Source organism: Bombina bombina, chromosome 6 (assembly GCF_027579735.1).
Source record: "Bombina bombina isolate aBomBom1 chromosome 6, aBomBom1.pri, whole genome shotgun sequence".
NCBI classification, from domain to species: domain Eukaryota; kingdom Metazoa; phylum Chordata; class Amphibia; order Anura; family Bombinatoridae; genus Bombina; species Bombina bombina.
In genome coordinates, this window is record NC_069504.1 from 5,313,692 (window position 1) to 5,337,932 (window position 24,241).

The 24,241-nt window shown below is 37.6% G+C and overlaps 1 protein-coding gene across 1 annotated transcript in view; it reads right to left on the reverse strand.

The window, feature by feature from the left end:
• LOC128662506 (zinc finger protein 271-like) overlaps positions 1-14,286 on the reverse strand; it is a 454,586-nt gene extending 440,300 nt beyond the window's left edge. Inside the window, exons 1-2 of the mRNA XM_053716285.1 lie at positions 14,214-14,286; positions 12,772-13,413 (exon numbers count right to left, since the gene is read on the reverse strand). Of these exons, the coding sequence (XP_053572260.1) occupies positions 12,772-13,413; positions 14,214-14,286 (715 nt within the window). The remainder of the gene's footprint in view (positions 1-12,771; positions 13,414-14,213) is intronic.
• Between the last annotated feature and the right edge of the window lie 9,955 nt (positions 14,287-24,241).

Here is a 24,241-nt window from a genome sequence, read left to right on the forward strand (position 1 = left end):
CTTGAAAGTTCTCTGGTTTAACAGTCCTGCGTGGGAACAGCAATCGATTTCAGTTACTGGTGCTAAAATCATACAAACCGGCACTATTTTAAAATAACAAACTCTTGATAGAAGAAATAAAAAACTACAACTAACACCACATACTCTTTACCATCCCCGTGGAGATGCTACTTGTACAGAGCGGCAAAGAGAATGACTGGGGGGCAGAGATAGAGGGGTAGCTATATGGACAGCTCTGCTGTTGTGCTCTCTTTGCCATTTCCTGTAGGGAATGAGAATATCCCACAAGTAAGGATGAAGCCGTGGACCGGACACACCAATGTAGGAGAAAAATATTTCATATGCATTATCCCAAATAATGAAACTGACTGTCTGAAATAAGGAATACTGATTATCCTGAATCAAGGCAAATATAAGTTTAAACACATATATTTAGAACTTTACATATAAAGTGCCCAACCATAGCTTAGAGTGTCATAAAAAATAAGACTTACTTACCCTAAGACACTCATCTACATATAGTAGACAGCCAAACCAGTACTGAAACGAGAATCAGTAGAGGTAATGGTATATAAGAGTATATCGTCGATCTGAAAAGGGAGGTAAGAGATGAATCTCTACGACCGATAACAGAGAACCTATGAAATAGATCCCGTAGAAGGAAACCATTGAATTCAAATAGGCAATACTCTCTTCACATCCCTCTGACATTCACTGCACTCTGAGAGGAAAACCGGGCTCCAGCCTGCTGCGAAGCGCATATCAACGTAGAATCTAGCACAAACTTACTTCACCACCTCCATGGGAGGCAAAGTTTGTAAAACTGAATTGTGGGTGTGGTGAGGGGTGTATTTATAGGCATTTTGAGGTTTGGGAAACTTTGCCCCTCCAGGTAGGAATGTATATCCCATACGTCACTAGCACATGGACTCTTGCCAATTACATGAAAGAAATAAAAAAATATTACAAGAAGTTTAATATAATTACACCTAATCTAAGCCCCCTAATAAAATAAAAAAGCCCCCCAAAATAATAAAATTCCCTATCCTAAACTAAATAACTTAAAAGGGCTTTTTGCGGGGCATTGCCCCAAAGTAATCAGCTCTTTTACCTGTAAAAAAAAAGAAATACAATACCCCCCTCAACATTACAACCCACCACCCACACACCCCTACTCTAAAACCCACCCGATCCCCCCTTAAAAAAACCTAACACTACCCCATTGAAGATCACCCTACCTTGAGCCGTTTTCACCCAGCCGGGCACAAGTGGTCATCCGATGTGGCAGAAGAGGACATCCGGACCGGCAAAAGTCTTCATCTTATCCGGGCAGAAGAGGACATCCGGACCGGCAGACATCTTCATCCAAGCGGCATCTTCTATCTTCATCCATCCGACGAGGAACGGCTCCATCTTGAAGACCTCCAGCGCAGAACATCCTTCTAGGCCGACGACTACACGACGAATGGCTGGTCCTTTAAATGACGTCATCCAAGATGGCGTCCCTCGAATTCTGATTGGCTGATAGAATCCTATCAGTCAATCGGAATTAAGGTAGGAAAAATCCGATTGGTTGATTTAATCAGCCAATCGGATTGAAGTTCAATCCGATTGGCTGATTGGATCAGCCAATAGAATGCGAGGTCAATTCTATAGGCTGATCCAATCAGCCAATCGGATTGAACTTCAATCCGATTGGCTGATTAAATCAACCAATCAGCCAATAGAATGCGAGGTCAATTCTATTGGCTGATCCAATCAGCCAATCGGATTGAACTTCAATCCGATTGGCTGATTAAATCAACCAATCAAATTTTTCCTACCTTAATTCCGATTGGCTGATAGAATCCTGCATTATTATTTGTTATATTCCTAACTTTTTTGGACATTACTATCTTACTTGGAGCAAGTTTTTGTTTAAGGGCAGGAGCCCTCCTAAAGGTGACCTGAGGATGATTCTCTAAAATCTGTTTGAGAACCGGATCTTTCTGTAAGATCTGCCAGTGTTTCGCTAAGGACTTTCTGATAGCTCTGTGGTTGGAATTGTACTGCATTAGGTTGGCACATATCCTTAGTCTCATTAGTGGTAGTACTGTCCTTAATTTTAGTTTTACCTTTAAAGATAGATGTTCTATTCAAATTTATTGCTTTCTCTTGGCTATTTTTGATAAGAGCCTGAGGATAACCCTTAGCCTTAAATCTTTCCACTAAAATTGAGGATTGTTCATCATAGATTTCTAATGTACTTCCATTCCTCCTGATTCTATTAAATTGACTGAAGGGAATGTTCGTCTTCCAACTTTTCAAATGGTTACTAGAAAAATGCAAAAAGTTGTTACTATCGACTTTCTTAAAGAAAGTTGAAGAACAAACACTCCCTCCAGGTCCCCACTGTAACAATACATCCAGAAATTCAATTCTTTGTGGCTGAATATTACATGTAAATGTGAGGCCCATCTCATTATTATTAAGATGCTTTACAAACAATTCTGCCTCCTGAGAGGCGCCGTCCCAAATAAAAAGCAGGTTGTCTATATAACGGCCATAGAACACAAGGTTCTGCGCCCAGTTTGAGCCATAAATATGACTTCTATAGAGGTTGGCAAAACTGGGCGCGAACCTGGTGCCCATCGCCGTACCCCTAACCTGCAAATAAAAATCATCAAGGAACTGAAAATAGTTGTGCTTCAAAATAAACACTATTATTGTTACCAGGAATTCCTTTTGCGACAGTTACATATATATATATCATCATTTAAGAAAGTTTGAATCACTCAAATTCCAATCTCATGGGGGATATTCGAGTACAGGGCTCCTACATCACAAGTGGGCCAAATATGTTTTCCCCTACACACAAAGGTACTTAATTTGTTGAGAAGGTCACTGGTGTCACGGATATATGAAGGTAGATGTATAACATATTTCTGTAAAAATATATCAATATATTCAGAAAGTCTATCCGTGACACCATTGATACCCGCAACAATAGGTCTTCCTATCTGTAGTTTCACATTCTAGGTTTCCTCTTTATACATATTTTTCACTTATTCACTTTTTACTATTCCAGTAGTTCTTATGAGCCTTAGGGACTGGTCTGTTTTTGCTCTATTTTTATATCTTTGTTGGTTTATATTCTATGGACCCTTTATATTCGTTTTTTTGTAGATATCACTTACTTCATATTAGGTGTAGAACGGCGAATATGCACTAATTAATTATACATTTAGTCACTTTGAATATATATATATATATATATATATATATATATATATATATATATATATATATATATATATATATAATAAGAACACACTCGCTGGGTCTTACTTAGATATCATTTAATCAAAGTGACGTTTCGGGGTTGTTAGCCCCGTCCTCAGACCATTACATAAATTAAAATACAAGTCAAACTTTTATACATTACCCTCCACCATCACCACGTACTACCGGAAGTGCCTCCAGCGTCCTGCAGGTCACATTGCGCAGGTCCGCCGGTTGCCCCAGCAACCAAAGTAAACAAACTGTAAAACGGGACAAAAGTTGTTAGACAATGCATTAACAAAGCTATCTGCAGTAAATATTATGGGCAATATCTAAGAATTATGGTCACCTTTATTCAGTTAGTGTATTCACCATAAATATCCACTATTTGAGTCTCAAGCATAATACAAGTATACTACGAGTATACCAGGTTGTCATACCAACCACTGTAATAGGACTATGTCATTGGGGACTCAAATAGCCCATATTAAATAGACATTACAGATATTGATATCGCTCAGCTGTAATCATTTGCACATATTAAGGTATAAATATTTCCTAAATCCCTATAAACTACTCCCTATATTTAGATACTCCCCTAAGCTATAACATATATGTTCCATAATGTGGGACTAAATCAGGGCTACGATTATAGAGGGAACATGAAATGTGTTTTAACTCATTTTTTGAGCACTGTAACGTACTAACATAACTCCCCAACACATAAGCGATGTTTCTGCCTGGATGACATTATAGAAAACAGTACCAATCCAATTGTGTATTTAACCCCTTGGGGAATAAAGTCCCCAAGTTGTAAATCCACCTGGATTCTTTTTGCAATAAAAGATTGGCTCTATCACCACCCCTATTGAGTTTGGGCACGTGATCAATGATCACATATCTTAGATCACTAACCGTATGGCCACACATCGCAAAATGCCTTGCAACAGGCTGTTCTGATTCTTTTTCTCGAATTGCCAGCCTAATAGCAGCGCGATGGTTGGCCATGCGGATACGGAGGGTGTCAACCGTCTTGCCTACATAAAAAAGGCCACATGGACAATGTAAGAGATAAACTATGAATTCTGTTGTACACGTTACTCTATATCTAATCGTGTACTTTCTATTAGTATGGGGATGTAAGAATGTCTTGGTGTTACTCAACCCACTGCACGTAGTGCAGCCGAGACATCTATAGCATCCCACTTTCGGAGATTGGAGCCAAGTTGTCTTCTTGTAGCTGTCCACAGGATCCACTTTAACTAGAGTGTCCCTTAATGATCTTCCTCTCCTGTAGCTCACTCTTGGAGGCCCCATTGTGGTAAATGGTAGTGTTGGATCACTTGTGACTATCTCCCATTGATCTCTTACAATTTCTGGTACTTCCTTCTTATCAGCGGTTTATGTAGTTAGGTAGGTCAGACGATTTTCCGTCCCCAGAATTTCTCTTGTGCATAGGGCCTCATCCTGTTTCATATTCTAGAACTCTGAGAGATGTTTATCAATATGAGCTTGTTGATATCCTCTTTTTAGAAATCTTTCTTTCATGTCCAGTAGTTGTTCTTTGGCTTTCTCAGGGTCACTATTATTACGGACTACCCGTTTGAATTGTGATATTGGTAGAGCCCGCTTTAAGCCAGGTGGGTGGCAGCTTGTGGCTTGTAATAATGAGTTTCTGTCCGTAATTTTTCGGAAGAGAGTGGTTCCCAATTCATCCCTCTGAATGGAGATTCGGAGATCTAAGAAATCCACTGTGGTTTTGTTGTAATCCATTTTAAACTGTAGATTTGGTAGAACCTGATTCAATTGCTGGAACCAATTAGATAATTCACTTTCTGAGCCATCCCAAACCAAGAACAAATCGTCAATATAGCGGCAAAAGAATAGTATCCTAGTGTCCTTGAACAATTCTGTGTGATATTGTTCAAATTCCGCCATGTATATGTTGGCATACGATGGGGCCACACTCGACCCCATCGCCGTTCCAAGCAATTGAAGAAAGTATCTATTCTCAAAATGAAAATAGTTCATCTTAAGGCAGCATTCCAAAAGTTCTAGTAGCCAATCCATATTTGGACCTACGTACGGATATCTGCACAGGTGATTACGTACAGCCTCTATACCTTGGTGATGTGGTATCACCGTATAAAGGCTCACCACATCAAGGGTAACCAGATATTCAGTTCCCTTCAGTCCTTTGATTGCCTTTAGTTCCTTAATCAAGGAAATAGAATCTAATAGGAATGATGGCATATTATGGACAATGGGTTGCAAGATAGAATCTAAATACACAGCAATTGGTTGTAGTAGAGATCCTATTGCTGACACTATTGTTCTCCCTGGTGGTCGGGTGGCGTGTTTATGTACCTTCGGCAGTGTATAAAACACTGGCGTCCTTGGGAACTGTACTGTTAGATAGGTCAGCAATTTTTCATCAATCAACCCGCCCGTTAGGGCATTGTGTAAAGACTCATCCACTTGTCTCTTGAATGTCCAAATTGGATCCCCAGGTAGTTGTCTATAGGTGTTTTTATCTTGCAACTGGGACATAATCTCCTGTTGATAGTATGAATAGTACTACCGCCCCACCTTTGTCTGCTTCGCGGAAAATAATGGAATGATTTGCCTTTAGATCCTGTAAAGCTTTTCTCTCCATCTTCGTCAAGTTGTTCCTGCAAAGATCTTTGGAAGCCATACATCCTTTGCTTAATTGATCTGCTAATAATATGCCATCATTCCTATTAGATTCTATTTCCTTGATTAAGGAACTAAAGGCAATCAAAGGACTGAAGGGAACTGAATATCTGGTTACCCTTGATGTGGTGAGCCTTTATACGGTGATACCACATCACCAAGGTATAGAGGCTGTACGTTATCACCTGTGCAGATATCCGTACGTAGGTCCAAATATGGATTGGCTACTAGAACTTTTGGAATTCTGCCTTAAGATGAACTATTTTCGTTTTGAGAATAGATACTTTCTTCAATTGCTTGGAACGGCGATGGGGTCGAGTGTGGCCCCATCGTACGCCAACATATAAATGGCGGAATTTGAACAATATCACACAGAATTGTTCAAGGACACTAGGATACTATTCTTTCGCCGCTATATTGACGATTTGTTCTTGGTTTGGGATGGCTCAGAAAGTGAATTATCTAATTAGTTCCAGCAATTGAATCAGGTTCTACCAAATCTACAGTTTAAAATGGATTACAACAAAACCACAGTGGATTTCTTAGATCTACGAATCTCCATTCAGAGGGATGAATTGGGAACCACTCTCTTCCGAAAAATTACGGACAGAAACTCATTATTACAAGCCACAAGCTGCCACCCACCTGGCTTAAAGCGGGCTCTACCAATATCACAATTCAAACGGGTAGTCCGTAATAATAGTGACCCTGAGAAAGCCAAAGAACAACTACTGGACATGAAAGAAAGATTTCTACAAAGAGGATATCAACAAGCTCATATTGATAAACATCTCTCAGAGTTCTGGAATATGAAACAGGATAAGGCCCTATGCACAAGAGAACCTCTGGGGACGGAAAATCGTCTGACCTACCTAACTACATACACCGCTGATAAGAAGGAAGTACCAGAAATTGTAAGAGATCAATGGGAGATAGTGACAAGTGATCCAACACTACCATTTACCACAATGGGGCCTCCAAGAGTGAGCTACAGGAGAGGAAGATCATTAAGGGACACTCTAGTTAAAGTGGATCCTGTGGACAGCTACAAGAAGACAACTTGGCTCCAATCTCCGAAAGTGGGATGCTATAGATGTCTCGGCTGCACTACGTGCAGTGGGTTGAGTAACACCAAGACATTCTTACATCCCCATACTATATAGAATAGAAAGTACACGATTAGATATAGAGTAACGTGTACAACAGAATTCATAGTTTATCTCTTACATTGTCCATGTGGCCTTTTTTATGTAGGCAAGACGGTTGACACCCTCTGTATCCGCATGGCCAACCATCGCGCTGCTATTAGGCTGGCAATTCAAGAAAAAGAATCACGTGCCCAAACTCAATAGGGGTGGTGATAGAGCCAATCTTTTATTGCAAAAAGAATCCAGGTGGATTTACAACTTGGGGACTTTATTCCCCAAGGGGTTAAATACACAATTGGATTGGCACTGTTTTCTATAATGTCATCCAGGCAGAAACATCGCTTATGTGTTGGGGAGTTATGTTAGTACGTTACAGTGCTCAAAAAATGAGTTAAAACACATTTCATGTTCCCTCTATAATCATAGCCCTGATTTAGTCCCACATTATGGAACATATATGTTATAGCTTAGGGGAGTATCTAAATATAGGGAGTAGTTTATAGGGATTTAGGAAATATTTATACCTTAATATGTGCAAATGATTACAGCTGAGCGATATCAATATCTGTAATGTCTATTTAATATTGGCTATTTGAGTCCCCAATGACGTATGCCTATTACAGTGGTTGGTATGACAACCTGGTATACTCGTAGTATACTTGTATTAAGCTTGAGACTCAAATAGTGGATATTTATGGTGAATACACTAACTGAATAAAGGTGACCATAATTCTTAGATATTGCCCATAATATTTACTGCAGATAGCTTTGTTAATGCATTGTCTAACAACTTTTGTTCCGTTTTACAGTTTGTTTACTTTGGTTGCTGGGGCAACCGGCGGACCTGCGCAATGTGACCTGCAGGATGCCGGAGGCACTTCCGGTAGTACGTTTTGATGGTGGAGGGTAATGTATGACTTGTATTTTAATATATGGAATGGTCTGAGGACGGGGCTAACAACCCCGAAACGTCACTTTGATTAAATGATATCTAAGTAAGACCCGGCGAGTGCGTTCTTATTTTCTGTTTATATGTTTGCTGTTGAATGCACCCCGGGCATTTTGATCTACTGAAAGTGTGTGCAGTGCCCTATGGACATTTATTATATATATATATATATATATATATATATATATATATATATAAAAAAAACCATCCCAATATTGGTATGAATATGAACACCTTATACTTATATTTATTATTTATTATCCATTGGTCATTCTATATATTTTTAACATCGTTTGAGTAGGTCTGTATTTCGGTTCTTTTTGCTATATTATCACTTTATCACATTATGAGATGATTATTGTTGTAGTATTGGGACACTTAGTTTTTCTCCATGATCGCCCGTTGTTTATCATCTTATATATTTGTATGATAGGCTGCATGGTGTCTGGTGGGTGTATCGTTTCCACCAATAGTTAGACGTTGACGTTACACACCCCCACCTCTGCATGTGCCTCTCATCGCTATCATCCACTGCCATTTATTTTCACACACGCTTCCTCTCCAGTGAGTGGTGACACAGCCTCACGTAGTTATTGATTTGCAGCTCCTGACGAGAAGTGTTTCATTTGGCTACAGTGGCGTTCACGTGATCAACAATAATATATGTTATGGGGAAAGGGGGTCTGGTTGTTAGTGACTGACGTAAAGGATTACTATTGGTAGGCGGTACCTCCTTGTCATTTATTGGTAGGGTGAGCGGTTACGTTACATTAAGCATTAATTCTTTTAAACTCCGTTGTTAACATATATATATGTATACGACATTTGTTTGACACAATTTGATACACTTTTGCAGTATTTATTTAAGCGTTTTATTTTCCTCCTTCATGACACTGATTTTAATTTTACATCGATCCTATATGGATTTTTATTTGTTAACCTTTGATCACTATGCAAATATATGTATTTGAAGTACACTTCTAATTTGGCTGCAACTTCCCCAAGTTACATGAGACATATGCACATTTATATTTATGTTGATTTTAATTATTTGAAGTATAAGCCATAGATGAAGGGTTAAGAAACTGTGGTTCCTCCCCTTGATGGAGAACTCCAGGTGCTCGTTATACTGATTAATTGATTTGTTTGGTGTGTGTGTATATATAGTAGAGCTATGATCAGTTAGCCATATATGCCTGATGAAACAGCATTACAGCAGAGAAACGCGTTTCATGTTAACAGGAGGGATATGTTTGCTTTATCCTGTTCCAGTTTTTAAATCTCTTAACTTTTTAATAAATTCAATCTTTTTATATTTGACATTGGAACTGCTACTGATCATTTCTACTAATCACACCGCCTTTATCCTAACCATATATATTGGGACTGTCTTTGCTTAATGTGGGAGCCGTGGACACTGCCAGTATTATCTGCCTGACCTGTGAATCTGCAGATTTGGGCAGTCTGTCTTTCCAGTCCAAGAAAGGAGATCCTGAGGTGTTCCTGGAGACACGCTGGAAGTATCAGCAAGCTGGGTTGCTGTTGAGTACCCAGTCCGCGCCTAATAGCACTGTCTGTTATTACAGGAAGAAGTGGGGTTAAATTTGCTCAACGCTCACTTTTCTGAGGCTAACGCAGCCATTCAGAAAACTTGTAATACCAGTGTTGTTTAAAGTGAGCGCTAGAAAAAAAAGGCTCGTTAGCAACGCAAGTTTTTACCGACAAAACTCGTAATCTAGCTGTATATTTTTGTACACGTTTGTCTTAGCTTACTATATTACTTGGGTCTGCTCCAAGATTCCCAGTTATACATTTATTGTGCTGCTCTCCACAGACACATCTTCTACTTCTATATATGCAGGTCACAACTAGGTATTTATATATTTTTCTCCACTGCCTCCTGCTGACTAAAGCTAATGTTAAAAGAAGGACCTTGATGACTGTCACTGTTTATATTATACATACTAATCTGAGTTTTGTGCTTTGAGTGTACTTATATGCTTGATGGATATATGTTGGTAAGAGGCCATATTAGCCTACCAGGATACCAGGAGATTTCCCGGTGGGCTGCAGCAGCTGGGGCTGGAAAGCTAGAATTTAAAAGGGTTATTAATGGATGCAATTGGGCTTTAGAGTGTATATAACAATCTGGCACCTTTTGTTTTTAATACAAACTAATATAATATAATTCTGAAGCAAAATATTGGGGGAAGGAGTATCCCAGTAATCCCCTTTGAGAAAAATGGGGTGTGCGCATTATACTGAGTCAACGGAAAATAGGGCTGGTCTCCAAATTTTCCAGGGTTGACCAGTCACCGATACAGTTTAATGTTACACAGAAGCCTTTATTTAGACTTGGATCCAGGGTCCCTGATGTTTAAGACATATCTGATTGCTAGCAAATCTAGGTACAGAGTCTCCCTGCCTTAATGTTAAGGAAGATATCCATTGATGTTTGTTCTAAGCTTTATATTTATATACATATATATATACTCCTTTAACAATGCTCAGAGGATTGCTGGGACATTTATGCACATATCTTGTTGTATTGTGTCTTATAGACAAGAACTATCTAAACAGGGTTCTGTAGTATTGTTTCATTTTACTCACATAGTGCCTTTAATCTAGCCTAAGTACTAGTCTTAAAGAGTGGCTACTTATTTCTCATATACTTTAAAGATGCCTACCTCCATGTATCTCTCTATTAGTATGAGATTTCACATTTATTACCTTTCTACACTGGCTCCTTGTATGTAGGATACAATCATGAGTATGCTGATTGACAGTGCTGTGCCCACAGCTATCCTAGACATATTCATTAGTCTTTTAAACATCCTTATTAGTGCCTAGCACAACTTACCTGGGGGTGAAAGTACTGTCATCTGCTTGCACAAGTTCTGACCTGTTTGCAGAACAATTATCTTTATTTTATAGTAAGCCAAGGAACTCATTTTAAGTTTCTGTCTGTTGAGACTTATTGACCCATAACAGAGGCGTTGCCAGCAGCCGAGGCGGCGCTCTAAGACTTATTATGCCCAACTGTACATTTATTTTATAACAACCCTCTATTTTGTTCCTTTTCAGATATTGAAGTTGATCCATCGCCATTATATCACCTATATAGATGGCGTCTACATTAAGCACTAATGTAACACTGATGATGCTTAGTTAAAAGGTTTTGAGCTACTATCCTCCCCCACATCCATTAAAATAATGTGCTGTGTATTTACCTGCCATATTTGAACAACCACCTCCTCCCCCACCACCACATAATGGGCCTCCTAGTTCAGGAAGACTGCTTGCTCGGTTTATCTCGCCCATACCGCAACCCTTATTACTCTTAACAGTAATTCTTACTTTCTATCATAGTGCTGACCTCACTTTTTTCACCTACCTTAGCAAGAATGGTCAGCATAACTTACTCAATATTATAAGTAAGTTGAATCTTTATACCATACCCAAAACAGGCATGTCTTAATAGCGCTTAATTATCTTGGTTGGATGTTAGGTCCTTCTTGAGTATTTTGTTTCTTAAATATGGATTTCCCCAGAGACCTCTGCCACGTGCTATATATTTGATCCAGGCTTTACAGTCACTATTTAAATAAATCATTTGTTAGTTTCCAAGAGTGACCCTTTTTGTCGTTTCCCCTAAAGCTTCCCCTCTACTGTCTAGTATATATACCTGGTGGTCCAAAACAGGCAACTGTTTGTAATTTGGGGAATCTATATTTGACTTATAGTTAAAAAATGTTTAAGGGGAAACTTAATCTCACACAGAATCAAAAACTGAGGTTTGTCGGTGTTCAATATTGCCATATATTATATGCAGTATTATAGTATGATAACATTATACCAAGGAATCTCTTAACTCCAGTTTATATATATGTAATAACAATCTTGTTAATTGCTCTTTTCTGTTTCACTTTGGCTTCTCATAATGCAATCCTGTATTGTTTTTGATTTTCAACCTAAATAAAAAATATAATAAAAAAAAATAAAAAAAAATTGGTTACAGAACCCTTATCAAAGTAAGGATCACAACTTCAGAATTTACCTCACTCCATCTAGGGGGCAAAAATGTGACTGATGGATTATGGGAGAGTGGGGGGGATTAAAGCTATGATATGTAGGTGTGTTTTTGCCTCCTCGCCCTGGAGTGTAGTGTAATCCTACATGTGATGTCTTGTGGACTCTCATCATATAATGAAAGAAATGCACCTGGCAGGAAGGAAGGTCTTATACCCATCTGTTTTATCTTAGGATTTGAACTATTGTCTCTCCCCCTTTAAGGGGAAGATTTTTTCATTGGTAAGTGGTGTGCTGAGAGAAATATGTTGGAAGGAGAACACAAAGAAGAGAGAAATTCCACACAACAACAAAAATGTTTTACATATATGTCTAAGCACCTTAGAACAGCTTAGCTTAGATGAAAAATGTTCTGCATAGGACAAGCACTAGTAATGATAAGGTATGCTTATGTATATCTCGCCCAAGGGGCATTTAAAGTAGATGTGGCCTGTAGTAGGTTCTGTATAGGAGCACTGCTTTTTGTTATCAGTAATTCATATTTACTTCTTTGTATAATTTGTTACCCATGTGTATTAAAGTAGGGGTCTCATCATGGGGACATTAGCATTGGAAGACAAAAGACAATGATGTTATTAGGTCACACACACAATTACAAACATTATACAAACTCAGCTCTCACTCCCTTACCTGTGTGTTCTCCACTGAGCTCACAAAACCTCTCATTATATTCCTGACTAACATGGTGGCCCTCGGTGCTTTGACCTTGACTGTGGATGTCTCCGGTTGTTTCATGGAGATTATCCTTACACGTCTGCTCACATAACTTCTCTCCTTGGTGTCTTCTCCTGTGAGTCAGAGCTACCTGAGAGAAGCTTTTCTCACCCCAGGAACGTTTATAAGGCTTCTCCCGTCTGTGCACTTTCTGGTGCTGGAAAAGGCTGGAATATCGAGTGAAGCATTTCCCACAGTCAGGACAAATGTTCAGGGTCTTTGGAGTGTGAGTCCTAAGGTGCCTGACCAGAGAGGACTTGAGACCGAATCTCTTGCTGCACTCTATACACACGTAGCGTTTCTCCCCAGTGTGTATCCTCTGGTGTACAATAAGGGACGACTTGCGCGTGAAGCTTTTCTCACAGTCAGTGCACAAAAAGTGTTTCTCTCTTCTCTTTAATTGTTCTGATTTCTTCAGAGCAGAATTTTCTTTGCTTTCTCTGTTAAAAGGTTTCAGAAATAAAAGTTTTTTATTTGCTTGTTTTGAAATCTCTCCGTTTGCTCTACATTGAGCATTTAATTCTTCCACACAATCTTCATTCTTGAGAGGAGGCTCTACTGAAAAACATTTTTAAGACATCATGATTAGCAAAATAGGCTCCAAAGTTATAGTATATTAGCCGTTAATAATTCCATTCAGGGCTTTTGGCGAAACAAAGAACAAGAGTGCACTCCTCTAAGTGTAGATTTAAAAGACACAAAAAAACGTAAAATGCATAAAGTTGCAAAATGGTACATAAAACAGTAAAGTCAAAATAAATGTTTATGTTGGGGCATCTCTGGGCAGCGGCTATTTCAGGTTGCAATATTGAAAGCTCTTGGAAAAAATGAGATGATCCGCCGTAGTGTATAAACATCATACTTAAAAACAACGATCACCAATAACTGTACTATGGCCTGCTAAATCAACTGATATGTGGTTTGCCGTATGTATGAATCCTAAGTTCTGATTCAGACCGACAAGGCCTTCCGTGGTGGCTATAAGTGAGACCTTAGAACGCCCCGGTAATATAGGTTTTGCAGTTTTTTTGAGATTGTGTTTTTCATCTACACTACTAATACTGGTACTCACCCAGAAGCTGGCTCCCCTCCAGTTTTTATAAGCACAATGAAGGCTATTACTAGATGAGAAACTGAAATAACGACCCTCCTTCACCAGTACTTCTCTTAGTTGGAGAGGAGGCTGTGAGTTTTGGAGATAGGTATGATTTCGGGTAGAGATCCTGTCCTTTCTACGCAGCAACTACTCAAATCTATGTCTACTGATCCTCTTGCTGAAAATGTTACACAGACTGCGGATCACTCTATATCAGTTGCTAATAAATTATCCCCCTCGCAACTGCCAGTCTCATCTCCACCTATGCAAGACAATCTGGAGAAGGTTTCAGAGATGCAGACTGTGGTCTTCTGCAGTGTCTGTGAAATGTCCATTGTGCAGTCACAATTTTTGTTTAAGATCTATTCATTTTACTATTGCTTTTTATCTTTAGGATAATTATGTTTATAGCATTAGTGCCTAATAATAATGATGTGTGAGAACATATAATTATCAACTAAAAGGTCTTCTTTCACAATTGATAATGAATTCATGCTGATTGATTGATTTATGTACTTGCACTATGTACTTGTGCAACAACCCTGGTCTTTTTGGGATCTACCTTATACCGGTAGATCCTCTCTCTCTTTCCCTTGCTTTGTATATTCTTTCACAATAACTAGGTTCTGTCAACGCACAGAGCAGCGCATCCTAATTATCTTACATGAACAAAGGATCATCCTGTGTTTGAAAACTGATAATCATTGTGACTCAATAACTTCTGCCCTAAAGTTATGTTTCTGTTAGGAGATGTTGATAGACATGTTCTAGAAAAGTCTTCTGAGGTCAGAGCAGTAGCGATTAAGTAATCAGAGATGTCCGATTGTATTTTCAACAAATTCTTTCTGAGATTTTGCTAACTTTGTACATATATTACTGTATGCAAGATGGCTTTGCCTTATAATTTCAAATGGCATAGCTTTGACCACCTGCTTTTAATTTTATTACTTTGCAAATTAGACTCCTATATTTAACTTCCGATAAATCCTTAACCAATGGCTTACTGTACGCAGGGTCTTAATGAATGGGCTTGATAGGTACCAGTGAGTTAACTGATGCATGAGAGCGATACCAGGTTTTTGTGTGCACCGAAAATAGTATAAAAAGTAAACGCAATTGTGACAGATAACCTTGCATAAAAGGTAGTGCACTAAATAAAATTTGCACTAAACAAATATATTAAAATGTACAGTTACACCCATATAAACACTATCTGATAAACAATATTCATATACATATTATTTAAAAAAAGTTATTAGTTCTAAAAAGGTATATGGTATATGACAAGGTGTTTGACTGCAAAGGACTATATTATGTATGTGTATATACACATACTAACTAGGGTTGCACCGATACCGATACTAGTATCGGTATCGGTGCCGATACCAAGTATTTGCAGGAGTACTTGTACTCATGCAAATACACCGATACTTAGGGGTCTATTTAACAACGGACGAATGGCCCCTGTTCCCCTTGTTTCCGCGCGAGCCTACAGGCTCGCCGGAAACAGGAGTTAAGAAGCAGCTGGCTTAAGAGCGCTGCTCCTAAACTCGTACGTCTTTATCAAGAGCAGTAAAAATTTGGAAGTGCTTTTTTACTGCTCTTGATAAAGACGATTGCATCGTTGAAACGCGTAGAGCCAAAATAAGAGCTTTTATTTGTCAAACTGACATGTTTTAATAAATATTTGTTTTTCTACAACAAGTATTCTATACGCTGCCTTTTTGGAAGTATTACTACAGTTACAGCCCTTTTGAGGAGCCGGATTCCGAATCACTCGGAGTGAGTATATTGCACCTTATACACATTGTGGGATACAACCTTTTTCAGTGTAACCTTCGTTACTTACAGATACACTCACACCTAAAAGAATAAGCAATCTTTGCTGAAGGGCTTATCTGAAGAGGCTGAACTCTGAGTATACTGCACTAATTATTTGGGGTTGACTTCTACAAATCACAAGCCAAGCTTTTTACTCCTCAGTGTGCAAGCACCAGAAAAAGGATAAAACACAAAGACCTGCGCCTCTACAACCCTATATGCACTTACCTATAACCAGTCCTTTGGGAGAGACTGATAGAAGGCAGCGGTCGTTTTAGAGGGGAGTACTATTCTCTAATTATTCTAGTCATTCTTTACAGTTTGTTGTTTTAACATCTAGCATTTAAAATAATTTCTACATTACATAAGGTCTGCACACACAATAACTGTTTATATATGCACAGTATATATCAGTAATTAGTGCTGCATTACATAAGATCTGCACACACAAATGTTTATATATGCACAGTATATATCAGTAATTAATGCTACATTACATAAGGTCTGCACACACAATAAATGTTTATATATGCACAGTATATATCAGTAATTAGTGCTGCATTACATAAGGTCTGCACACACAATAACTGTTTATATATGCACAGTAAATATCAGTAATTAAGTGCTGCATTACATAAGGTCTGCACACACAATAAATGTTTATATATGCACAGTATATATCAGTAATTAAGTACAGCATTACATAAGGTCTGCACACACAATAAATGTTTATATATGCACAGTATATATCAGTAATTAGTACTGCATTACATAAGGTCTGCACACACAATAAATGTTTATATATGTACAGTATATATCAGTAATTAGTACTGCATTACATAAGGTCTGCACACACAATAACTGTTTATATATGCACAGTATATATCAGTAATTAAGTGCTGCATTACATAAGGTCTGCACACACAATAAATGTTTATATATGCACAGTATATATCAGTAATTAATGCTACATTACATAAGATCTGCACACACAATAAATGTTTATATATGCACAGTATATATCAGTAATTAATGCTACATTACATAAGGTCTGCACACACAATAAATGTTTATATATGCACAGTATATATCAGTAATTATATGTCACATTACATAAGGTCTGCACACACAATAACTGTTTATATATGCACAGTATATATCAGTAATTATATGTCACATTACATAAGGTCTGCACACACAATAAATGTTTATATATGCACAGTATATATCAGTAATTAGTGCTACATTACATAAGGTCTGCACACACAATAACTGTTTATATATGCACAGTATATATCAGTAATTAAGTGCTGCATTACATAAGGTCTGCACACACAATAAATGTTTATATATGCACAGTATATATCAGTAATTAAGTGCTACATTACATAAGTTCTGCACACACAAATGTTTATATATGCACAGTATATATCAGTAATTAAATGCTGCATTACATAAGGTCTGCACACACAATAAATGTTTATATATGCACAGTATATATCAGTAATTATATGTCACATTACATAAGGTCTGCACACACAATAAATGTTATATATGCACAGTATATATCAGTAATTATATGTCACATTACATAAGGTCTGCACACACAATAAATGTTATATATGCACAGTATATATCAGTAATTATATGTCACATTACATAAGGTCTGCACACACAATAAATGTTATATATGCACAGTATATATCAGTAATTATATGTCACATTACATAAGGTCTGCACACACAATAAATGTTTATATATGCACAGTATATATCAGTAATTAAATGCTGCATTACATAAGGTCTGCACACACAATAACTGTTTATATATGCACAGTATATATCAGTAATTAATGCTGCATTACATAAGATCTGCACACACAATAAATGTTTATATATGCACAGTATATATCAGTAATTAATGCTACATTACATAAGGTCTGCACACACAAATATTTATATATGCACAGTATATATCAGCAATTAAATGCTGCATTACATAAGGTCTGCACACACAATAAATGTTTATATATGCACAGTATATATCAGTAATTAAGTGCAGCATTACATAAGGTCTGCACACACAATAACTGTTTATATATGCACAGTATATATCAGTAATTAATGCTGCATTACATAAGATCTGCACACACAATAAATGTTTATATATGCACAGTATATATCAGTAATTATATGTCACATTACATAAGGTCTGCATGCACAATAAATATCTATATATGTACAGTATAGACAAATCCCTGTTAAAAACAAGAAAAGACAGGAGCGCAACTCCGTGCACCAAACAGTACACGGAAGATCTAAGTGTAGATTAAAAATAATTTATTTGGTAAACATCACACAGCAGATTTAAAACATCGAATCAAACACTCACATCGATACCCTCAAACATATGAGGTATGTGCATGCGGTAAAAATATAAAGATTCCCCTTTACTGGTCTCCTCCTCTCTTCCTCCAAGGAATATTCGATAGCCAGCAGGTAAGTCTCTGTATAGATCTTTAGGACCCTCTCTGTTCCGTTTTGACACACACTGCTCTGAAAATGCCGGCTCCAGTGCAGAGGCTGTCTATTGCGTCAGAGTACGTCCAAGCGTATCATCAAGTGGGCGTGGCCTTACGCGTTTCGCGAGGCTCCTCCTCGCTTCGTCAGAGGCAATGGCCACATTGCTCATCCAAGCCCTTTTTAAATCATTCCCACTATTGCTTCTTCCCTGTTATAGGTTGACATACCTTGTGGTTTAAAGAGCCGCAAAAGGTCCATATTATTTTCTTCAATAATTGAACAAAAGGTTCAATAATAAAAATAACAATACACATAAAAAATCTTGTTTGCACATAAAAGAATACATAGTCCAAAAACATTCCATATTTAAATACTTCATACATAATAATAAAAGAACATAGCATCCTAAAACAAAAAATATATATATATATATTCCATACACAATCACTGCATCTATCTTTTGTTAAAAAATAATAATTAATAATTAATAAATAATAACTTAATTATAAAGAAGGATATTGCACGAAATATATTGCACAAACCTATAATGCAAATAGCAATAAAAGACATATTTAAAACACACACTGTGATCTCTAAATAATGTTCCATGTATTGAGAATGGTATATTTTGGGAACTGATGACATAAATACATTGGGAACACTATGTTTGCGGACAATAGACATAGATATATGGTAAAAGGATCCGTAAAATTTGATTTTAATAACTTAGGCTAAAACGTAATACAGATACTTCCTATAAACCCATATATATATAAAAACACCATATTACACATCTAAAAAGGCTGCTAGATCAATGTCGCGATTCATACCCTCTGGACCCAACGCTTCCAGCTTATGAATCCAATAGGTTTCGCGCTGTCTAAGGAGGAGTAATCTATCTCCTCCCCTAATAGGATTTTTCACATGTTCTATTGCTAAAATGCTAAGACCTGTGCTATCTTTTCCGTGTGCTTCAAGAAAATGTGCTGGCACACCATGGTTATCTAACCCATTGTCTATGTTTCTCAGGTGCTCATTGAATCGTGTTTTCACAGGTCGCTTCGTGCGGCCTACATAGATTTTGTCACATGAGCACCTGAGAAGATACACAACGTAGCAGGTCCTGCAGTTCATCAATCCTTTTACTCTAAAAGTAGTTTCCCCTTTTCTCTTACCAAAGGCACATTTGTTTTTCTCCATATGTGCACAACAACTACAGTTCTTCCTACTACACTTAAAGAATCCCTCTGTGTTCTTATTTAGCCAATTCGCATGATTCCCAGATTTAAGCATACTTGGGCTAATCCTATTCTTAACACTTGAGTTCCTCTTAAAAATGACCTGTCCTTTATCGTTCAAGACATCTCTCAGGATCGGATCTTGCATTATGATTGGCCAATACTTCTTCATTGCTTTTTCAATTTCCCTTGAAGCTCTATTAAATTTTGTTACCAATTGTATCTTTCTTTTATTATCCCTACTCTTTTTCTTTTGTTTGGTGCCCTTAATCAGTTTATCCCTATCCATTGTTCCAACTCTTTCCTGAATCTCTCTTAGATCTTTAATGTCATATCCCTTTGCTAAAAATCTATTTGTAATAACACTTGCTGCTGCTTGATAGTCACCATCCTTTGTGCAGTTGCGTCTCGCTCTTTGGAACTGGCCTAGAGGGATATTCCTTATCCATTTTTCGTGATGGCCACTATTGGCATGCAGGTAGCCGTTTGTGTCTGTTGGTTTCCTATATAGGTTTGTATAAACTTTGCCTTGTTCCTGTATGATCTCAAGGTCTAAAAAGTTTATTTTCTCTTTATTCCATTCCATTGTAAACTTCAAATTGAAGAGATTTTTGTTTGCATATTCTAAGAATCTCTTCAATTCCTCAAATGAACCATACCAAACCATAAGCACATCGTCTATATAACGATACCATTGTTTTATATTGTTTTTAAATGGATTATCTTGATTGAAAACAAATAAGTCCTCCCACCACCCCATATAAAGATTCGCAAAGGTGGGAGCAAATTTTGTACCCATTGCGGTACCTCTAATTTGGAGGAAGTATTTGTTTTCAAACATAAAGTAATTCTTAGTTAAAATAAACAACATGGCCTTCTCCAAAAATTCCATCTGCATCTCATTGATATAACCACTTTTCCTAGCAAAATATTTTACTGCTGTAATTCCCAACAAATGTGGAATAGAAGTGTACAAGGAACTGACATCCATGGTCACCCAGATAAAGTCCTGGTGCCATTCTACATCTTTTGTCAATTCCAAGATGTGTATTGTGTCCTTCACATATGACCGCAAACAGGGCACCATTGGTTTTAAAACCTGGTCAACATACTCCGATAATTTGGTGGTGAGGCCCCCAATCCCCGAAACTATCGGTCTCCCCGGAGGATTATTAATATCTTTGTGAATTTTGGGGAGATGATAGAATATCGGCAAGACTGGGTTCCCCACCACCAAATATTGAAACTCACTATTACTTAGAACCAATTCGTTTTTACCTGTTCTAATGAGCTCCTCATATTCAAAAAGAAAATCTTTAGTAGGGTTTTTCTCTAGGACTTTGTAGGTTTCAGAGTCACTTAATAGACGTTTGGCCTCTCTAATGTAGTCTTCCCTGCCCTGGATAACCACACCCCCACCCTTGTCGGCACTTCTGACCACTATGTCCATCTCCTCACTTAACTTCATGAGTGCCTTTTGTTCATTCCTACTAAGATTATTTTTCTTCCTTTTCCTCCTTCTATCCCTCAAACATATCTCTTTTAATTCCTTCTCTAAGAATTTCTCAAAGACAGGAATAAAATTCCCTTTCGAATAAATAGGATAGAACGTTGAGTTCTTTTTCAGGTGGCTGTGGTTTATGGGGATATTCCCTGCTTCTGCTTCCAGGTCCTCTAAAATATTTATTAAGCCTATTTCATAGTCTGCCAAATTGCTTTCAGCTTCCAAGGTCTCAAGGGCAGCTACTGACTCATCCCCTTGTGTTGCAATAACATTACCTTCTTCTATACTTTTGTTCATGTTAAAATGTCTTGCGAGGGTCAGTTTCCTAATGAGCTTCTTTGTATCAATATACAGTTCAAATTCATTAGGGGCTGAAGCAGGTGCAAAAGAGAGACCCCTCCGAAGGAGATTTTCTTCATCTTTAGTCAATAATTTCTTTGAAATATTAAAAATCTCCTGTCCAAAGGGTCTCAAAAGTGCTTCCTTTTCCCTTTTTTGTTTTTTGGCTCTATGTACCACCCCTCCTCTACATCCTCGTCTTCGTATTCTATCCCTCTTTTTGGGTTTCGATTTCCTACCCGGGGTAGATTCTCTGAAGGGTGTCCTAAAAAACGATCCTGTACTTGTTCTTTTCTAAACGGGAAATATCCCCCTATATTTTTCTGTTCTTTATCATAATATCCACCCTAAATCTCCTCTTTTCTTTGTGCATCCTATTGTCTTCCATATGTTCGGATAAATGGACAGCCAAAACAAAAAGTAAAAAGTAATGGCAGTAATTTTAAGGGGAATAAAATTAAAAATGGAAACGGAGGTAACCACCCGAATTTTAATATTAGAGATAAGGACCTATATCAGGAAGGTTACCAATCTGAACATATGGAAGACAATAGGATGCACAAAGAAAAGAGGAGATTTAGTGTAAATGAGCAGTATTCCTTATATCCCCAAAAGAATCAGGGACACTATCAGGATTGGAGTTTAGGAGCAAGACCAAAAGCAAATCAGCAGAGAAATCAGTCTGGCTATAAGAAAAATATAGAGAATGGAAAACAGACCAATACTAATAAAAATGGTCAAAAGGGTGGATATTATGATAAAGAACAGAAAAATATAGGGGGATATTTCCCGTTTAGAAAAGAACAAGTACAGGATCGTTTTTTAGGACACCCTTCAGAGAATCTACCCCGGGTAGGAAATCGAAACCCAAAAAGAGGGATAGAATACGAAGACGAGGATGTAGAGGAGGGGTGGTACATAGAGCCAAAAAACAAAAAAGGGAAAAGGAAGCACTTTTGAGACCCTTTGGACAGGAGATTTTTAATATTTCAAAGAAATTATTGACTAAAGATGAAGAAAATCTCCTTCGGAGGGGTCTCTCTTTTGCACCTGCTTCAGCCCCTAATGAATTTGAACTGTATATTGATACAAAGAAGCTCATTAGGAAACTGACCCTCGCAAGACATTTTAACATGAACAAAAGTATAGAAGAAGGTAATGTTATTGCAACACAAGGGGATGAGTCAGTAGCTGCCCTTGAGACCTTGGAAGCTGAAAGCAATTTGGCAGACTATGAAATAGGCTTAATAAATATTTTAGAGGACCTGGAAGCAGAAGCAGGGAATATCCCCATAAACCACAGCCACCTGAAAAAGAACTCAACGTTCTATCCTATTTATTCGAAAGAGAATTTTATTCCTGTCTTTGAGAAATTCTTAGAGAAGGAATTAAAAGAGATATGTTTGAGGGATAGAAGGAGGAAAAGGAAGAAAAATAATCTTAGTAGGAATGAACAAAAGGCACTCATGAAGTTAAGTGAGGAGATGGACATAGTGGTCAGAAGTGCCGACAAGGGTGGGGGTGTGGTTATCCAGGGCAGGGAAGACTACATTAGAGAGGCCAAACGTCTATTAAGTGACTCTGAAACCTACAAAGTCCTAGAGAAAAACCCTACTAAAGATTTTCTTTTTGAATATGAGGAGCTCATTAGAACAGGTAAAAACGAATTGGTTCTAAGTAATAGTGAGTTTCAATATTTGGTGGTGGGGAACCCAGTCTTGCCGATATTCTATCATCTCCCCAAAATTCACAAAGATATTAATAATCCTCCGGGGAGACCGATAGTTTCGGGGATTGGGGGCCTCACCACCAAATTATCGGAGTATGTTGACCAGGTTTTAAAACCAATGGTGCCCTGTTTGCGGTCATATGTGAAGGACACAATACACATCTTGGAATTGACAAAAGATGTAGAATGGTACCAGGACTTTATCTGGGTGACCATGGATGTCAGTTCCTTGTACACTTCTATTCCACATTTGTTGGGAATTACAGCAGTAAAATATTTTGCTAGGAAAAGTGGTTATATCAATGAGATGCAGATGGAATTTTTGGAGAAGGCCATGTTGTTTATTTTAACTAAGAATTACTTTATGTTTGAAAACAAATACTTCCTCCAAATTAGAGGTACCGCAATGGGTACAAAATTTGCTCCCACCTTTGCGAATCTTTATATGGGGTGGTGGGAGGACTTATTTGTTTTCAATCAAGATAATCCATTTAAAAACAATATAAAACAATGGTATCGTTATATAGACGATGTGCTTATGGTTTGGTATGGTTCATTTGAGGAATTGAAGAGATTCTTAGAATATGCAAACAAAAATCTCTTCAATTTGAAGTTTACAATGGAATGGAATAAAGAGAAAATAAACTTTTTAGACCTTGAGATCATACAGGAACAAGGCAAAGTTTATACAAACCTATATAGGAAACCAACAGACACAAACGGCTACCTGCATGCCAATAGTGGCCATCACGAAAAATGGATAAGGAATATCCCTCTAGGCCAGTTCCAAAGAGCGAGACGCAACTGCACAAAGGATGGTGACTATCAAGCAGCAGCAAGTGTTATTACAAATAGATTTTTAGCAAAGGGATATGACATTAAAGATCTAAGAGAGATTCAGGAAAGAGTTGGAACAATGGATAGGGATAAACTGATTAAGGGCACCAAACAAAAGAAAAAGAGTAGGGATAATAAAAGAAAGATACAATTGGTAACAAAATTTAATAGAGCTTCAAGGGAAATTGAAAAAGCAATGAAGAAGTATTGGCCAATCATAATGCAAGATCCGATCCTGAGAGATGTCTTGAACGATAAAGGACAGGTCATTTTTAAGAGGAACTCAAGTGTTAAGAATAG